General features: G+C 38.8%; 1 protein-coding gene across 2 annotated transcripts in view; it reads left to right on the forward strand.

Annotated features, from left to right (window-relative positions):
* Positions 1-15,765, forward strand: part of LOC140464018 (lysosomal alpha-glucosidase-like) — a 63,167-nt gene extending 47,402 nt beyond the window's left edge. For both annotated transcript variants that reach the window (XM_072558622.1, XM_072558621.1), the window contains exons 14-20: positions 235-386; positions 2,927-3,075; positions 6,333-6,474; positions 6,966-7,064; positions 12,018-12,182; positions 13,006-13,158; positions 13,705-15,765. In XM_072558622.1, the coding sequence (XP_072414723.1) occupies positions 235-386; positions 2,927-3,075; positions 6,333-6,474; positions 6,966-7,064; positions 12,018-12,182; positions 13,006-13,158; positions 13,705-13,767 (923 nt within the window). In that variant the 3' untranslated portion in view covers positions 13,768-15,765. The remainder of the gene's footprint in view (positions 1-234; positions 387-2,926; positions 3,076-6,332; positions 6,475-6,965; positions 7,065-12,017; positions 12,183-13,005; positions 13,159-13,704) is intronic.
* The last annotated feature ends 1,360 nt before the right edge of the window (positions 15,766-17,125 follow it).

The following is a 17,125-nucleotide window of genomic DNA, read 5'->3' on the forward strand; positions in this document are numbered from 1 at the left end:
AAATGATACTTCTTCTTTTCTTCAATTTCTCTGCCTTATCATATCTCCACTTGCAAGAACTAAAAATATAAACCTCCATGTGATTACGTACAAGTTTACATGTTGTTAGTATGATGGCAATACAGAACAAAGCTTTCTTAGATTGTTCTGCTTTGGCAATCTGTTATATAGTTAGGATGTCAGATATTAATTGTGAAAAGGTGAAAATATAAAACTGTTTTGTGTGCTTTCCAGCAATAATGCTGTTTAACATGTTTGGGGTTCCTCTTGTTGGAGCGGATATCTGTGGTTTTGGTTTGCCCACCACTGAAGAACTCTGTGTGCGTTGGATGCAACTTGGATCATTCTACCCATTTATGCGGAATCACAATGCCCTGCATCAGCCGGTTAGTCCTTGAGTGTACAATGAACATTAAAGCTGGCTTAGAGTCCAATTCTGGTTAATTATTTCAAGGCATAGAATGCATAGATGTCTTTGAAAGATTCATTTGTTATATTACTGTTTGTTAATAGAATATCTGAAAAGAATTTCAGACTGTTACCTGAGATGCAAAAGCTTACCATTTATTATCTTTCAATTTTTAATGTTTGTTAACCTCTAATCATTTTGCATGAAAACAGTAAACAACAGCGAACATCCAATATTGGAGCAGGAGTGGGCTAGTCAGCCCTTTGAGCCTGCTCTGCCATTTAGTAAAATCATGGCTGATCTGATTAGTCCATATTTCTGCTCACCTCTGATAACTTTTCTTCTCTTATATATCAATAATCTACCAATTCTGCTTTGAAAAATATTCAAAATACTCTGCTTCTGCTACTTTTTGTGAAGAGCATTCCGTAGACAAATGATTGTGTGGAAAGAATTCTTCCATTTCTGTTTTCATGGACAACCTTTTTACTTTTGGTCAGTGATACCGAGTTATATGTTCTTCCAAAAGAAGATGCATCCATTCCATTTCTAACCTGTTAAGAGCACATTGTCTCTTTTCTTCTTCTTCTTCTTCTTCGGGTTAGAACATAGATTGCCACTGGAATGGTCCATGCTTATTGGCAAAGTACTTCAGCAGTTTGTCACTATCTTTTGAAGGATATCTCACCAGGAAACTCTTCCATCCTTAGTGCAGGCCATCAGACTTATTGGAAATGATTTTACAGGGTGATAATCGACCATTTGGCCTCAATATGCACACTCCTTCTGTGGCCAAAAATCATGGCATGGAATTCAAACGTTGTCTATGCGAACGACGAACTAACACTGTTTGAGGTTTGAGAAGCTCTTGTTATTGCAATATTCTTAATAAAGTGCTGTACATATCCAGGAAATTTCCTTGCTTCAGTCAATACAACATCATGACTGGAGAGTTTGCTTATTTCAAAGCTTGCTGTACAAATTTGGATTCTTTCTCTTTGAGGTAAAGATGAGTCTCCTTGTCCTTGATGGCTTGTTGTTTTTGATTGTCTCCAACCACCTCCATTGTATCTCTAGTGTCCCTCCTCTAGCTACTGACTTCATCCCTCTCCCTAGCAACTGTCTGAGAGAGATCAGACCCTTGACAGACTTGCCACATTTAATCCTAGAATGGGTTTTCTGCCATTCCTCAGACTGCCGGGTTCTGGCACTCACATCACCAGATGTTATTGCCAGGACAATAACATTTGGCACCTGAAGCCTGTTCGAACATACAGTTTGCTTATGGCTGATTTGTAGAAGTTAAGACTTTTATTACATTATTTTGCTTCCTAAGTCTTCATATTCTAACAAAAATCTGTTGATTTGAATTTTAAATTTGCCATGATTCTTTTAGAAAAGCAAGTTCCAGATGTCCACTAAAAAAATATGAAAAAAATACGCCACACCTCAGCTCATTGCCTTTGTTAGTGATGGTCTAGACTTTTGAAAACATTTCTGGCTGTTTCCAAAATTGTGTTCACCATAAACTTGGCGTCATCTGCATCCTTACATGTGCCAAGTTTCTTTCACTCATAATCCTTCTGCTCTCTCAAGTAGATTTTCAGCCAAGCAATGTCTTGATTTTCAAATTCTGATTTTCCATTTCCTCCATATTGTCACCCATCTCTGATCATGTTTCTCCCACCTTCATGCTACCTTGATTCAGTTAATTCTGACTTTCAGTGAACCCTGATTTTAATTGTTGCATCATTGCTGGATATCCTTTAAGGTATTAAGCCCCATAATTCCCTCCTTGAACCTCCCTGCCTCTCAACTTTTCTTTTCTCTTTTTTAAAGTACTCCTTAAAATCCACATCCTTGGCTAAGCTTGGAGTTAACTGCCCTAATATCACCTTGTGTAACTTGCTCAGGTTTTATTTTGTAATACTTCTGTGAGACACTTTGGGACTACATGAATGTATGTTGTAGCAGGAGCCCAGGATGCATGGGACAAAAAGAGTTGGTGCTTGCATCTAAATTTTGCATAAGCATTCTGCCTTTAAAATGTATCTTGTTTGACATGTTGCTAGGATTGATGTTTCTTAACTTGCTACGCCATCTAAAGAAAAATATGGAGCAAATTGAGGTCCTAAGAAGGAAACACTTTGGTTTCCTGATCAGAATCTACTGTCTAGATAATTCATGGCAGTGTTAGCTTCTCAGGATTGAATGTGTCCAATAAGGCAGGCAGGAATTGCATATTGACATAAGGAAAACATCTCAATTAACTTGCTCTCCTGGCGGACTTTAAGGATTTGCCTGAGTTTTGCTGATGCACTATGGAACATGTACATTGAAGTCTGTTCTCAGACAAGCTGCACATGGATGCCCCACTGCATGGCAATCGGTGACTGGATATTGAGATGTAAGGCCCAAAGTTGCTCATTTCCTATGTTTCCATGTTTGACATAGTTATAAATGTATCATTTAATTTGATCACCATTTATAATGGGAGACCTTTACTTTGTTTTGCAGCCCCAGGAACCATATGTCTTCAGTGAATCAGCACAATCAGCAATGCGGAAAGCCCTCTTCAATAGATACATGCTGCTGCCTTTCCTGTATACGCTTTTCCATAAAGCACACTCTGCCGGAGAAATGGTGGTTCGGCCACTGTCTTTTGAGTATGTTACCTTTTTAGCGCTGTTTGAAATGAGATTTGAAAATAGTAATCTCACCTGAGGAAGATCAAAACTAGCTTTGTTTTCTTTTTATTTGTGCCTAAGATTTTTATTTCAGGAAATCGAGTTACATTTAAATTGAAACTCAAAATGTTTAGCGCTATTAAACTTTAGGTGATCATAACTTTAGTTTGTTTTGCTGTTTGGGTTACCTGTGAAGCAAAGTCAAATTTAAGTTTTCACATCCTTATCCCTTAATTGGCTCAAGATTATTACCAAGATAACTTTTGTCCAGTTCTGATCACCCAGGTTTCATCTGACTAATCACATTGCAATCTGCACAAGAGATTAACAACAGGTGAGGGGGCAAGGAATCTTTAGGGACCTCGTGCCTTGTGTTGATAACTGATTGGGAGGTAGGTTTCTGAGGATACAAATGATAGGTTTGATCGCTGATAAGCAATTATTCTCAGAGTCTAATTTTTCATTATATATGCCATTGACTTTGACAGAGTAGAATTTCATATCCAAGTTTGCAGATGGTATTAAATTAGGATGTGAAATAACTCAGCAGAGGCCAGTACCCCATCACTAAGTCACCCTTTATTTGCATGTGGAGGGTCCTTGACACTGATCCTGCTCCCTCAGAGTCAGCTCTTGAGTGAACAGAACCTCTGGCAGTCTTATTTATACCCGTCAGCCAGGGCTCCCTGATTGTTCCAGATTAAAAGCCCCAATCAGGAAACTCATATTTTATGAGGTCTACCTGGCTGACCTCATGACAATTGCAATAAGGTACTTCATAAATATTATGTTAGATTTTAAAGGTAAAGAGATGAAGGGAGTGGGCAAAATTATGGCAGATGGAATTTGATGCAAAGAAGTGAGTATTTATTCATTTTGGATCAGAGACTGACAAATTGGAGTTGTATATTCTCAGTGGAAGAGATGAGTATCCAAGAGGTTTTGGTATCCATGCATGTGCATCATGACATGAATGCAAGAGCATAACCTGATAGCTGAATAGATTGTTGGCCATTTCTCAAAGGATTAGGTTTTAAAGAAGATGAGGTTGTGTTTCACTGGTACAGACTCTTGATCAGACACCAATCACCATGGACTGTGTAAAGACTGTCAATTTTTTTTGTGTTTTTTAAAATGAGGGCTGAAATGAGAGAATGGTATAAAATCGATGTTTTTAAGGATTGCTGAAACACTAATAACCTGAACATTCAAAGCCAGCATTGTGTAAACAGCCATTTGAACAAGCAATAACTGAACTGGTTCCAGAAAAGTTGGAGCCAAGGGATCATCTACATTGTAGCTGGGTGGTAACAAGAAGTTGATTGGTTTGTGGACAAGTGATTAGTTGTCAATGATACATGCCATTTGTCTGCCAGTAACCATGTGATTGGTTCTCAGGTGACTGAACAGCTTAGGGCTAGGCATCAATTTTTTGATCTCCAGGACAGGAGCTATCTCTCTACTTTCTGCAGTCAAAACCCATTTTAAACTGAAGAAAGCCAATTCATCTTTCCTCCAGTAGCTGTTGTAAGTTGAGACTCTATTCATAAATCAGAGGTATTTTATAAGTTCACCAGCCACCTCATAGCTTTTGCAAATCAGTGGAAGCATCCAAAGAAGGGTAACTGAAAAACAACATTCTAACCATCGTAACAATCATTTCAGCAACTGTGACTTAGAACTACAACTGCCTCCCAGTTTTCGTGTGTGTGTGTATGTGTGAGAGAGAGAGAGAGAGAGAGAGAGTGTGAGCAAGCACAGAGAAGGAGAGTTTGTCAGGGGATTAATGTTTTAATTTGTAGTATATTCCAGTGATGTATAATTATTTGCCTGTAGCTAGAGTCTAATTACTTGCAATAAATAGTAATTCTAAAATATTAAATCCAGTCTGCACTTTCTATCAGTTTGGGTCTGAAAATCAAGTAAATTGGGGAATCTTGTGTACAACTCCAGGAATAGCAGTTGTTGATTTTCAGCATGCTGTCTCAGTAAGTCATGATGACAACAGGTCCTCAAAAGCTATACTCAGCATGGGTGAAGATATAAACAATGAAGCCTGATCTTAAAGGGTACATGTTCGAGGACATATCACATAGAATTTGGCTTGTGCTATTTATAAAAAATTGGAGAGTGATCTAATTAAGATATTAAGAATGAGAAAGAAGTTTGTGGACGAGATAAAGAAAACATTTTTCCAGTAAAGAAATCTAGACCAGGAGGACATAATCTTAAAATTAAAACTGGGTTACTTAGGAATATACCTAATAATAGATATCTAAAATGTTCTTCTCTAAAAGGATAAAGCCAAAATTTTCAAGATCAATTGATAGATTTTTTTTTCAGGTATGAAGGTGTCTCAAATGGCATGAAGTCTTCCACTCAGTTATGTTCTAACTGAATGTTGGAACAGGTTTCAGGTGCTAAATGGTGTTCCTGCTGTTCCTATAATCTTTGGTTCAACTGCAAACAGACTGTCATTGTAATTCAGTATATTTTACTCATGTAAATAATAGGGTAGGTGGATGGCCTGCTTTCAATAATTTGTAACGAGATGTAGATTTCACTGATTAAAATCAGCATTTGTCACTCATCCTGCCCTAAGCCAAGGGTCATGGTCTCGGACTGTTTGGAGTGAGATAGTGGAAATTTTCTCCACGGTGGGTGGTGAGCCTGTGGAATTCTCTGCCACAGAAGGCTGTGGAGGCCAAGTCACTGAATAAATGTTAGCTTTTTAGAGATGAAAGTTGTTGAAGGATATGGTTTCAGAGTGGACATGCAGAGCTGATATAGAAAATCAGCCATGATCATTTTGAAAAACAGAGTAGGCTTGATGGGCTGAATGGCCTACTTTTGTTTTCTATGGTGTTGCTGTGAGCCACTTGGGTGAGCTAACCAAGAATTAGATTGCAATTATTCATATTTTTCCCACTTCTCCATCCCCTTTTTCTTATGGATAAGCATCTGGTCTTTGACCTCACCCTTTGCAAGAAAACTGAGTTTAGGAACTCAGCAATGGATTGTTGATGTACTTGAGGAAACAATTGCCAAAGAGTCATCGAAATGTTTGTAAACGTAACAGTGATAGTATTACCCCATCACATTTGTTTCTGTCAGATATTAAAACATCCATCTTGGTATATTAAAGAATAAAACATGCATATAGTTTATCAGGTCTTTTCTGTCAGTTGTATTGGAGTTGTAACAGATAAATAAATGCTGCCTCTTTTGGGCTTTAGATTTCCACAAGATCCAAACACATTAAGCATTGATCGTCAGTTCATGTGGGGTGAGGCACTTCTTATCACACCAGTATTGAAGCCTAAAACCGTGGAAGTAGCTGGCTATTTTCCTGCAGCAACATGGTACAATCTATACAATGTAAGTTTTACATTATTCCAACTTGATCTTGTAATGACTGTAGTTTTGGATTTGTGTACAACAGCTGTGCTCAGTGCAACTTTATTTGTGCCACTGTTTTATCTAAGATTCAGTTCAATTCAGACTGTATAGGATTGTGTAGTGGTCTCATTTTATACCTTGCTCTAGTTTAGTTTGTGTGCTGAACAATCACTGTGGCAATATAACTTTTATGCAAATTGTTTTGCTTTTCTGGAATCTGAGGAGAGGCAGAAAGAGGCTTTAATGCAGTGTTGGTCTTGTGAAGCATAGAACAGTTGAAAAGAGCATCTGTGATGAGAGTTTTCAATTCCATGAACGGTCCAGATAAATATCCACGCCACTGTGAAAAATAGTATCGTTCATCACTAAACACAACAATTATTTCCAATGTATAGTGTGTATGTGTGTAAAGCTGTAAATTTGTCATAATTTTAGCACTCCCTCTAATCTTGTATATTTTCGACATGTAGGGTTCTTCAATTCGTAGTAAGGGTCAGTATGTTACACTAGAGGCGCCCTTGGATACAATAAATGTTCATGTACGAGGAGGCTGCATTGTGCCTATGCAGGTGAGTATATGTAAGTAACTTCAAAGGAGGTGAAATTTAACATGTGGGGAGTGCAAAGCAGATTAGCTACCCAAATGACGTCCTGTTCAATTTTCCTTTTGCTTTCCTGCTGACTGTTGAATTTTACCCTTGAGTTATTTTGAATTGAAGGTGTATATTGAAAAACATTCGACTGTTATAATTTCTCCACAAGGCAGAGACATGTTTTGTCATGAGATATTGTGACACTGTCATATCCATCTGATCTGAGAACAATACATATCTACTGCATGATGTGGCTTCCTGTAACAATCCATCAAATTTACATTGTGGAACAAATTAAATAAACTGGCACCAATAGAGAAAGAATTGCATGTATACAAATTATCGATTTATTTCTGTTATCAGAAATGAAAAGTTCTTTTGTGTAATAGTGGCCAGCTGAAAATTCAACTGGTTAAAATTAGGGGTCATAGAGTCATAGAGATGTACAGCATGGAAACAAACCCGTCGGTCCAACCTGTCCATGCTGACCAGATATCCCAACCCACCTACCAGCACCCAGCCCGTATCCCTCCAAACCCTTCATATACCCATCCAAATGCCTCTTTAATGTTGCAATTGTACCAGCCTCCACCAAATCCTCTGGCAGTTCATTCCATACAGGTACCACCCTCTGCATGAAAATGTTGCCCCTTAGGTCTCTTTTATATCTTTCCCCTCTCACCCTAAACCTATGCCCTCTAGTTCTGGACTCCCCGACCCCAGGGAAAGGATTTTGTCTATTTACCCTATCCATGCCCCTCATTATTTTGTAAACCTCTATAAGGTCACCCCTCAGCCTCCGACGGTCCAGGGAAAACAGCCCAGCCTGTTCAACCACTCAACTCCTCCAACCCTGGCAACATCCTTGTAAATCTTTTCTGAACCCTTTCAAGTTTCACAACATCTTTCCGATAGGAAGGAGACCAGAATTGCATGCAATATTCCAACAGTGGCCTAACCAATGTCCTGTACAGCCTCAACATGACCTCCCGACTCCTGTATTCAATACTCTGACCAATAAAGAAAAGCATACCAAACACCTTCTTCACTATCCTATCTACCTGCGACTCCACTTTCAAGGAGCTATGAACCTGAACTCCAAGGTCTATTTGTTCAGCAACATCCCTAGGACCTTACCATTAAGTGTATAAGTCCTGCTAAGATTTGCTTTCCCAAAATGCAGCACCTTGCATTTATCTGAATTAAACTCCATCTGCCACTTCTCAGCCCATTGGCCCATCTGGTCCAGATCCTGTTGTAATCTGAGGTAACCCTCTTTGCTGTCCACTACACCTCCAATTTTGGTGTCATCTTCAAACTTACTAACTATACCTCTTATGCTCGCATCCAAATCATTTAGGTATATGACAAAAAGTAGAGGACCCAGCACCGATCCTTATGGCACACCACTGGTCACAGGCCTCCAGTCTTAAAAACAACCCTCTACTACCACCCTCTGTCTTCTACCTTTCAGCCAGTCCTTATCCAAATGGCTAGTTCTCCCTGTATTCCATGAGATCTAACCTTGCTAATCTGTCTCCTATGGGGAACCTTGTCGAACGCCTTACTGAAGTTCATATAGATCACATCTACTCCTCTGCCCTCCTCAATCTTCTTTGTTACTTCTTCAAAAAACTCAATCAACTTTGTGAGACATGATTTCCCATGCACAAAGCCGTGTTGGGAGAGAGGAGAGAATATCCAGTTCACAGGTTCAGAACATTTGATATCTGCTTTTGTTGCGGCTGCTAGGCAATAATAGAATCCTACTGCACAAGACAACTTTGACATGTCACACCTGTGTTAGCCACTTGAATGAGCTGACAAATTTTGTCCCACAGCCAGCTTATTCTCTCAAGCCCTGCTAATTACTCCTCTTCATTTATGTGTCCAGTTGTGTTAAATATTCCAATGGATTCTGAGTTTTCTACCCTTTTTTCAGGTAGTGCTTTCCAGAACTTAAACTCACTGAATGAAAACCTTTGAACTGATTTTTCATCTAGTTTTTCCCTAATCATTTGAAATTTGCAACTTGTATTTTTTTTACCATTTCCCTTTTTTCCTTTCTCCAGGGCAATTGGGAATGGACAATAAATGCTGACTCCACCAGTGTTACCCACATTTAGTGAACAATTGGGCAACATAAAAGGCCAGCATTTATCCCCTATTCCTGCTAATTTACTGGCTAAAGGAAACAGTTTCTCCCAATTTGCTCTGTCACAATATTTTCTAATTTTGAAATATGAGTCTTTTTGGTATTCTACCTGAAGAATAGTGCCCAGAATTATACACTGTTCCAGTCCACTCCTATACAGAGAACTGTGAGTCTTAGTACTGCTTTTTTTGACTTTATTCCATCTGCCCCTTTTCACAAAGATAAGTATCCCATATGATTTCTTAACTGCCTTGCCTTGTTCTGCCACCTTTATAAAACTTGTGTTTTCTCTGCTCTTGAAACCCTCCCTTTCAAAATGTTATCATTAGATTATGATGCCACTCCATTTTGTTTCTTCCAAACTCCATCTTTACCTAAATGCATTAAATTGGCTGCCTTTTTCACTATTCTATATTCTCAAGTCTGCTATTATGATTAATCTTAATTATTTTGATACCAAGATCTGTATTATCCATAATTTTCAAAATTGTGCTGCTTAAACCCAAGTGTGATGCATTTATAAGGTTAGAAAAGCAATAGTCCTAAAATAACTCACTGGAGAACCTCATATTGCATGTTATTTAGTCAGGGAAGCATCAGTTCACTACTACTGTGACTGCTGTCCCTTAAAACAATTTCACTCCTAATATCCCTCTAATATTAGGTGCAACTGGATATAAGTTTGCTCGCTGAGCTGGAAGGTTCGTTTTCAGATGTTTTCTCACCATACTAGATAACATTATAAGTGAGCCTCCAGTGAAACACTTTCTGCGTCTTCTTTGTTTGTGTTTAGGTTTCCTTGGGTTGGTGATGTCATCTCCTGTGGTGATAGAGTTCTGATTGAACTACCATGCTTCTAGGAATTCTCATGTGTGTTTCTGTTTGGTTTGTCCTAAGATGGATGTGTTGTCCCAGTCAAAGTGATGTCCTTCCTCATCTGAAGGGGAACTTCAAACTAGCATCTACAGGAAAACAAAACATATGGACCAAATACTTAATTACAGAAGCAATTAAGGCAACATCCATAAACAAAGTTGCATTAGGACATTATTTCAACGAGCCACCACAGAGGAACTACGAAGAGCAGAGGAAAATCACCTATACAGTGTATTCAAAAAGAACGGGTACCCAATGAACACAGGAGGAGAAAGTGAGGACTGCAGATGCTGGAGATCAGAGCTGAAAATGTGTTGCTGGAAAATGCTGTGTTCCTTGGATGCTGCCTGACCTGCTGCGCTTTTCCAGCAACACATTTTCAGACCCAATGAACACAGTCTGCTGATTTCTCAGCAACAAACCCAAACAAGCAGACAAAACGCATCCAGAAACTCTAGCTACTCTCCCCTACATCAAAGACATCTCAGAAATGACTGCCAGACTACTCAGACCTCTGGCATCATGGTAGCCCACAAACCCGCCACACTAAAACAGCAGCTAATGATCTTGAAAGACCCTACACAGACAACAAGCAAAATGAACATCATTTACAAAATACCTTGCAAGAACTGTAGCAAACACTACGTTGGACAAACAGGCAGAAAACTAGCCACCAGGATACATGAACTTCAACTAGCCACAAAACGACATGACCTAAACTCACTAGTATCCTTACATACTGATGAGGAAGAACACCACTTTGACTGGGGCAACACATTCATCCTAGGACAAGCCAAACAGAGGTACGCACGAGAATTCCTAGCAGCATGGCATTCCAACTAGAACTCTATTAGCAAACACATCGACTTGGCCCCCATTTACCACCCTCTGAGAAAAAGAACCGGAAATGACATCATCACAGGAGATGATATCATTAACCCAAAGGAAACATAACCACACAAATAGAAAGGGGGTCTTAACACCAGTGCTTCACCAGAGACTCGCTAATGATGTTAGCTAGTATGGTGACAAAACGAATCTTCCAGCTCAGCGAGCAAACTTACATGTAGAATCTCAACCTGAGGTACAAATCTTCTCAAAACTCATTAGGTACAGCTGCTTCACAGGCACGTTTTTTATGGAGTATTTTATCAAATGCCTTATGCAGTTTACATGTGCAACATTTAGTGCACTGTATTAACACTGCTGTTAATTAACTAAATAATTCAGTCAGATTAACCAGACATCATTTGCCCTTGGCAACTGAAAGGAAAAGGGTCTTTTATATATTCTTTTCAATTTTTCCCCAGACTCTTTACTGTCTGTGTTTCTACTGCACTTTTTGCCTGTCATTTGTCATAAACTTGAATTTTGGTTTTGTTTTGTTCAATTTATTTCCTTTGTCATCCAGGAATGTAACAGAGCCAATGCATGTTCTTCTCAGAACTGTTATTTTCTAAATGCACTGCTTCTGACCAGGATTCATAAGCAATCTGCTGTGTAAGCACATTGCTCTCAAAGTATTTATTTGTATTGTGCATTAGGATTCAATGAGAGCAGCATTAATGGTAAGATCCAGTTGCTGCGAGTAACAGCCCTTTTAAAAGCTTTCCAACATGTCGCTCATAATTGAGGTTCATGTGGAAACCTAAAAAGGAAAAAAGTGCTCACTTTCCTTCAACTCATCCACCTAGCCAAGAAGAGGCAAAGACATTTTCCATGCTTTCCTTGGTGAGATTTTTCCTTGATCCTGACAACAACTTTATCATAACTTCATTCTTGTCATTAACAGTTTAACAGAACGTTCAGAAGTGACAACTAAGTATAAATGTGTTTTCTTAATTCATATGTGTGCTATATCCAAGTGAGTGCTTTTTTTCAATCTGTATTCTATCAAGGAACCCAACACAACCACTGCTGTCTCTCGTGGCAACCCTTTTGGTCTGATGGTGGCACTCTCTGACCAGGGAATTGCTAGAGGAGAACTCTTCTGGGATGATGGTGATCGCCTGCTGAGTTATGAAAATGGTGATTATACAGAAATTATCTTCTTGGCAAAAAATGTAAGTGTGGCTGATTTCAATCAGTTCATTATTAGCCATTTGTTTGCGTAGATTGTAAGACTGAAATTCATCCATCTTCTGAATCAGCAAGGTTCTAATTCTTTGTTTGTACATGAAATTTTAAAGTCCTAGAGAAGAAAGATTGAGTTACTACTGTAAGGCACATGGAACCTGGGTAAACCAGTACAAAAGGAGCCTGAACTATTACCAAACAAAATGTTGTGCATGTTAGAAATCTAATATAAAATTGGAAATGCTGGAAATATCAGATCTGACAGCATCTGTGGAAAAAGGAACAGTAAACTTTTCAGATCTGATGCCCTTTCATCAGAAGTAAATGAACAAACCGTAATAGTAGCACTGCAGACTGCCTCATGAATATAAAATATCAACAGTAGCCAGAAAGTTCAAAATTACTATTGCCCAGCCCTTCAGCTAAAAGGGGAACATTTGTGATAGGAACTTCCATAGGGAATCTTAAGAAGGAAGTTTACTTCAAATGAATGTAAAACTCCCAAGTTACAGCTAATCCATACAGATTTCCCAGATCCTAACATGTAATTAAACATCTATTCTCTGGAAATTTTAAATCCATTTTGGATTTTTTAATGCAAAAGTGTAAGAGATGGTTGTAATTGTCGTGCAACATTTTTCTAAAGAAGGAGTGTTGCAGTATTTGCAACCTTTTCAGTGGGTTGCGACTGCTTATATGCTGCCATCGCTAAAGAAGTTGACAAAGTTATGAGGGCATCTAATTTGCATGTGGTAACTACATCAGCTCTGATTCTTTCCATCGTCTCTTCTCCTTTCCCACTCCCTTTAGAATATACTGTTCAGTGAAATAATCCATTTGAACAGCCAGATTGACGGGTTGAAACTGAGCAGCATCTATGTCTTTGGAATTCCATCTCCCCCACGGAAAGTTTCTATTAATGGATTCTGGATCACGGACTTCTCCTACAGAACAGACACAAAGGTGAGGATGTGGGCTCCATCTAAATGGCATTTGAAACATCTTGATAAACACAAGTCAAGTGTACTTTCAGATTTCAACTATTAACTTGCCTGTTCTCCCTGCTGATGTGTTGTGAACTTTCATAGTATACTGCTCAAATTCCCATCTTAATGCATTACCTAAGACAGAGAATTTTGGCAGACTGTATGCTCCTTGGAGAATCACTGTTGAGCTTTACTTCATTGTACACAGGGATCTCTGGATAATGACCTTAACGGAAACTCCTGATCAGTTTAAATTTTCTAACTTTGGGTGCAGCCCTACATTGTCCCAACTACGATGTTACCTTGGCTAAAAGAGGGCAAATTTGAGATCTACATTGACTATATGATTTGTCTGCTTTGCTGTCTTAACTGACTATTGAAGGGAGTTGAATTGAACTTTCATAGTTTATCAGGTACTATCGACAGCAAAGATTTTTTCAAATTACCTATAGTAGGCCAGATTACACTGACCCGCTGTTATAGTCTATTCATTTCTGGTATCTGATTTTCCTTGTTCATTCAGGTGCTGACATTGTGGAATCTGTCTATTCTGTTGGGAGAACCATTTACAATTACATGGACCTGAATAAAGAGATGGAAAAACTGCTATTGAGAACGTCTTCAGAACAGAATAATTATGCTCATAAAATTGTGGTAAAGGAGGTGAAAGAAGGGATATGGATTCTAGTTGTTAATTTAACAAAAAATGCTGTATATCATTTGAAATGCAATTGTTAATGATAAAGAGAAAATAGTGATCTGTTTATAGCAGAACAAAATCCTGATTAAACCTGTTCTGAATATTTTGGATGGATGGAATTGTGGGATGGGCAAGGGGTTTGGAGGCTAGTGTTCCTCTTTGAAGAACTGTGACAATCATAAGGTGCTTTGAAGTATTACAAAAATGTGGAAAGGCCTAATCTGCTAACTGTCTCCAACAGACTCATTGATCCATCTTGCACCACAGCTGTTTTCACTGTTGTCTCTTATACAATCAAAAGATTTTTTAATGTTACAGCATTTCTAGCAGCTATATTTATTGAGCTTTTCTTAATTCTTGGACCTCCGTGATACTGCAGGTGCATAATTATGCAAAGGATTTGAACTGACTTGGTCAATCATATTCAATTGATTCTAATTTTCAAAAAGCAGGGAGATTTGTGGCAGTTTTACTTGCGGATGATTTTGGTCAGATTTTTAGTGAAGTTATTTATTAAAATGTGCTTCTTTAGTTGTAACTATGCAAAGTAGTTGTATGCTAACTTGATTTTTTTAGGTTATTTAATTATCCTGTAATAACCTATAATCTTACTACATAACAAGAATCACTCTTCAGTGTTATTTGAGGTAATTTGGAAAATTTCTAGGAGACAGGAATGGCTTGTTTATAGAAGTGAAAATTCATTTTGGAAGTTATTCATTGAAAAATTATTGCTGATGAGACAAAGTCACTGTATCATCATGGTTAGCTAAACAAAAGCAACACCATCGCCAGGGAGAAGGCTGGAGCAACTGGATAGGGGATTGAATACAAGGCTACAACTTTCCTGATAATTAAGTCGATCTGAGCTGACAGAGGGAATCGGTTTATCTCAGTTGGCTGGATTGCTGGTTTACAGAACAGTGTGATGCCAACAGCATGGGTTTGAAGGGCTCTCCTTCTCAACCTCTTCCATCATCTGAGGTCTGGTGGCCCTCGGTTAAATTACCGCCAGTTGCTCTTCCGTCTACTGGGAGATCGGCCCCTATGGTCTGGTAAGACTATGGCGACACAACAACATTGATCCGATAGTGAGGGGGTTTAAGGTGTGGTCGTGAGGTAGAGCTAGGTACTGTCAGCATAATTTGAAAACTAATACCATGCTTTTGAATGATGCTACAAAGAGACATGTAAATGAAAAATGACAGGGAGCCAAGAACAGATCCTCAAAAGGAAATCAAAATTATTTTACTTGCCAATTATGACCTGCAGTGCATTGCCTGAGAGGAGAGTGGAAGCAATTTCACTATTAAGTTTCAAGAAGGAATCGGATACCTGCTTGAAAGAGAAATATTTCATAGGACGAATTGGTAGTTATTTAAGAAATTCAACAGATGCAACAAGCTGAATGACTGTATGCTCAAGACGCGATTTGACAGTAGATCTAACCAATTGCTTCAGTTCTGAGTGAAAGAAGAATCTTTATTGCATTATGCACTGCTACTGAATTATTACCTTTTTGGAAGTTGAATGCATGCATTTACTGATTCACATAGGAATATGTTAGTACATTTATGGCTATTATGTTTGTGTTTATTTTGGAATCGTTTGGAGGGAAGATAGAATTTGACAAGTTCTGTCAGGTCAGGATGCTATCTGCAACTTAACATCATTCACTGCATTTTACAGGTTACAGAGGAAATAGGAAACTTGTATTAATTTTTGAAACCACTTTATCAACATCCTGGTTTGAAAAGAATAGTGATCTGTTTATAGCAGAGAACTGCTTCCTGATCGAGGTTCTGATCCATGTCAGCAGAAAGAAGTTCCATGGTGCATTGCAAACTAGTATTAATGTGTAAGTAATAAACTGTTTAACCCATATGATGTTGTTGGGCGTGAAGTATTTCACATTTAAAGAACTTATATGGAAGCTGTTCAATTCTTAACAGCCCAACAAAATCATCTATACTTTTTGCCATTAGTATAGATTAGAGTGGTGCTGGAAAAGCACAGCAGGTCAGGCAGCATCCGAGGAGTGGGAAATCAGTGTTTCGGGCAAAAGTCCTTCATCAGGGCTGATTCCTGATGAAGGGCTTTTGCCTGAAACGCCGATTTTCCTGCTCCTCAGATGCTACCTGACCTGCTGTGCTTTTCCAGCACCACTCTAATCTAGACCCTGATTTCCGGCATCTGCAATCCTCACTTTTGCCTTTTTGCCATAAGTGCCTATTTAAAAATTAACAATGCTTGAGTTTTATTCGTGAGTTCTTAACATTCTATAAAAATAAAAAAATGTAACTGTGGATGTGTTCAAAATTGCACAAATTCAATTTTTTGTATATATTTTAAAATAAATTTTAAATATCGTGCTGTCTCCATTCATTCTTTTAGAAAACTTCACAAATCAGTCATTGTGAAATTCTGCTATCTTTCCTTACCAACCGGTTGACTGGCTCGCCCTAATTTACATCTGTCTATTGTTCCTAACTCCCTCTGACCTCTCTGCAGCCTTTGATACTGTTGACTGCACCAACCTCTTCCAAAACATCTGCATCATCATCTAGATAATTTGATCCCTACTCCTCTGGCCATGTTCTTTCTGGTTGTGGGCAGAACGTTATCAGTAATGGCTTAGGTTCCTGCTCTGAAAACATTCTCACTAGTATTCCTTTTGAGGATCTGTTCTTGGTTCCCTGTCATTTTTCATTTACATGTCTCTTTGTAGCATCATTCAAAAGCATGGTATTAGTTTTCAAATTATGCTGACAGTACCTAGCCCTACCTCACAACCACACCTTAAACTCCCTCACTATCGGATCAATGTTGTTGTGCCGCCATAGTCTTACCAGACCAGGCCGATCTCCCAGTAGACGGAAGAGCAACTGGCGGTAATTTAACCGAGGGCCACCAGACCTCAGATGATGGAAGAGGTTGAGAAGGAGAGCCCTTCATGGTAACCTCAAACCCATGCTGTTGGCATCACACTGTTCTGTAAATCAGCAATCCAGCCAACTGAGCTAAACCGATTCCCACTGTCGGCTCAGATCGACTTAATTATCAGGAAAGTTGTAGCCTTGTATTCAATCCCCTATCCAGTTGCTCCAGCCTTCTCCCTGACGATGGTGTTGGCTGAACCAGACTGTTGGAAACTTTGTATCATTACTAAGACTGTTAATTTCACCTTACGCCTTTGTCACCTCTGAACCTGACTATTGTAATACAGCATTGGATTAGTGGTGCT

Source organism: Chiloscyllium punctatum, chromosome 39, assembly GCF_047496795.1.
Source record: "Chiloscyllium punctatum isolate Juve2018m chromosome 39, sChiPun1.3, whole genome shotgun sequence".
Taxonomy (NCBI): domain Eukaryota; kingdom Metazoa; phylum Chordata; class Chondrichthyes; order Orectolobiformes; family Hemiscylliidae; genus Chiloscyllium; species Chiloscyllium punctatum.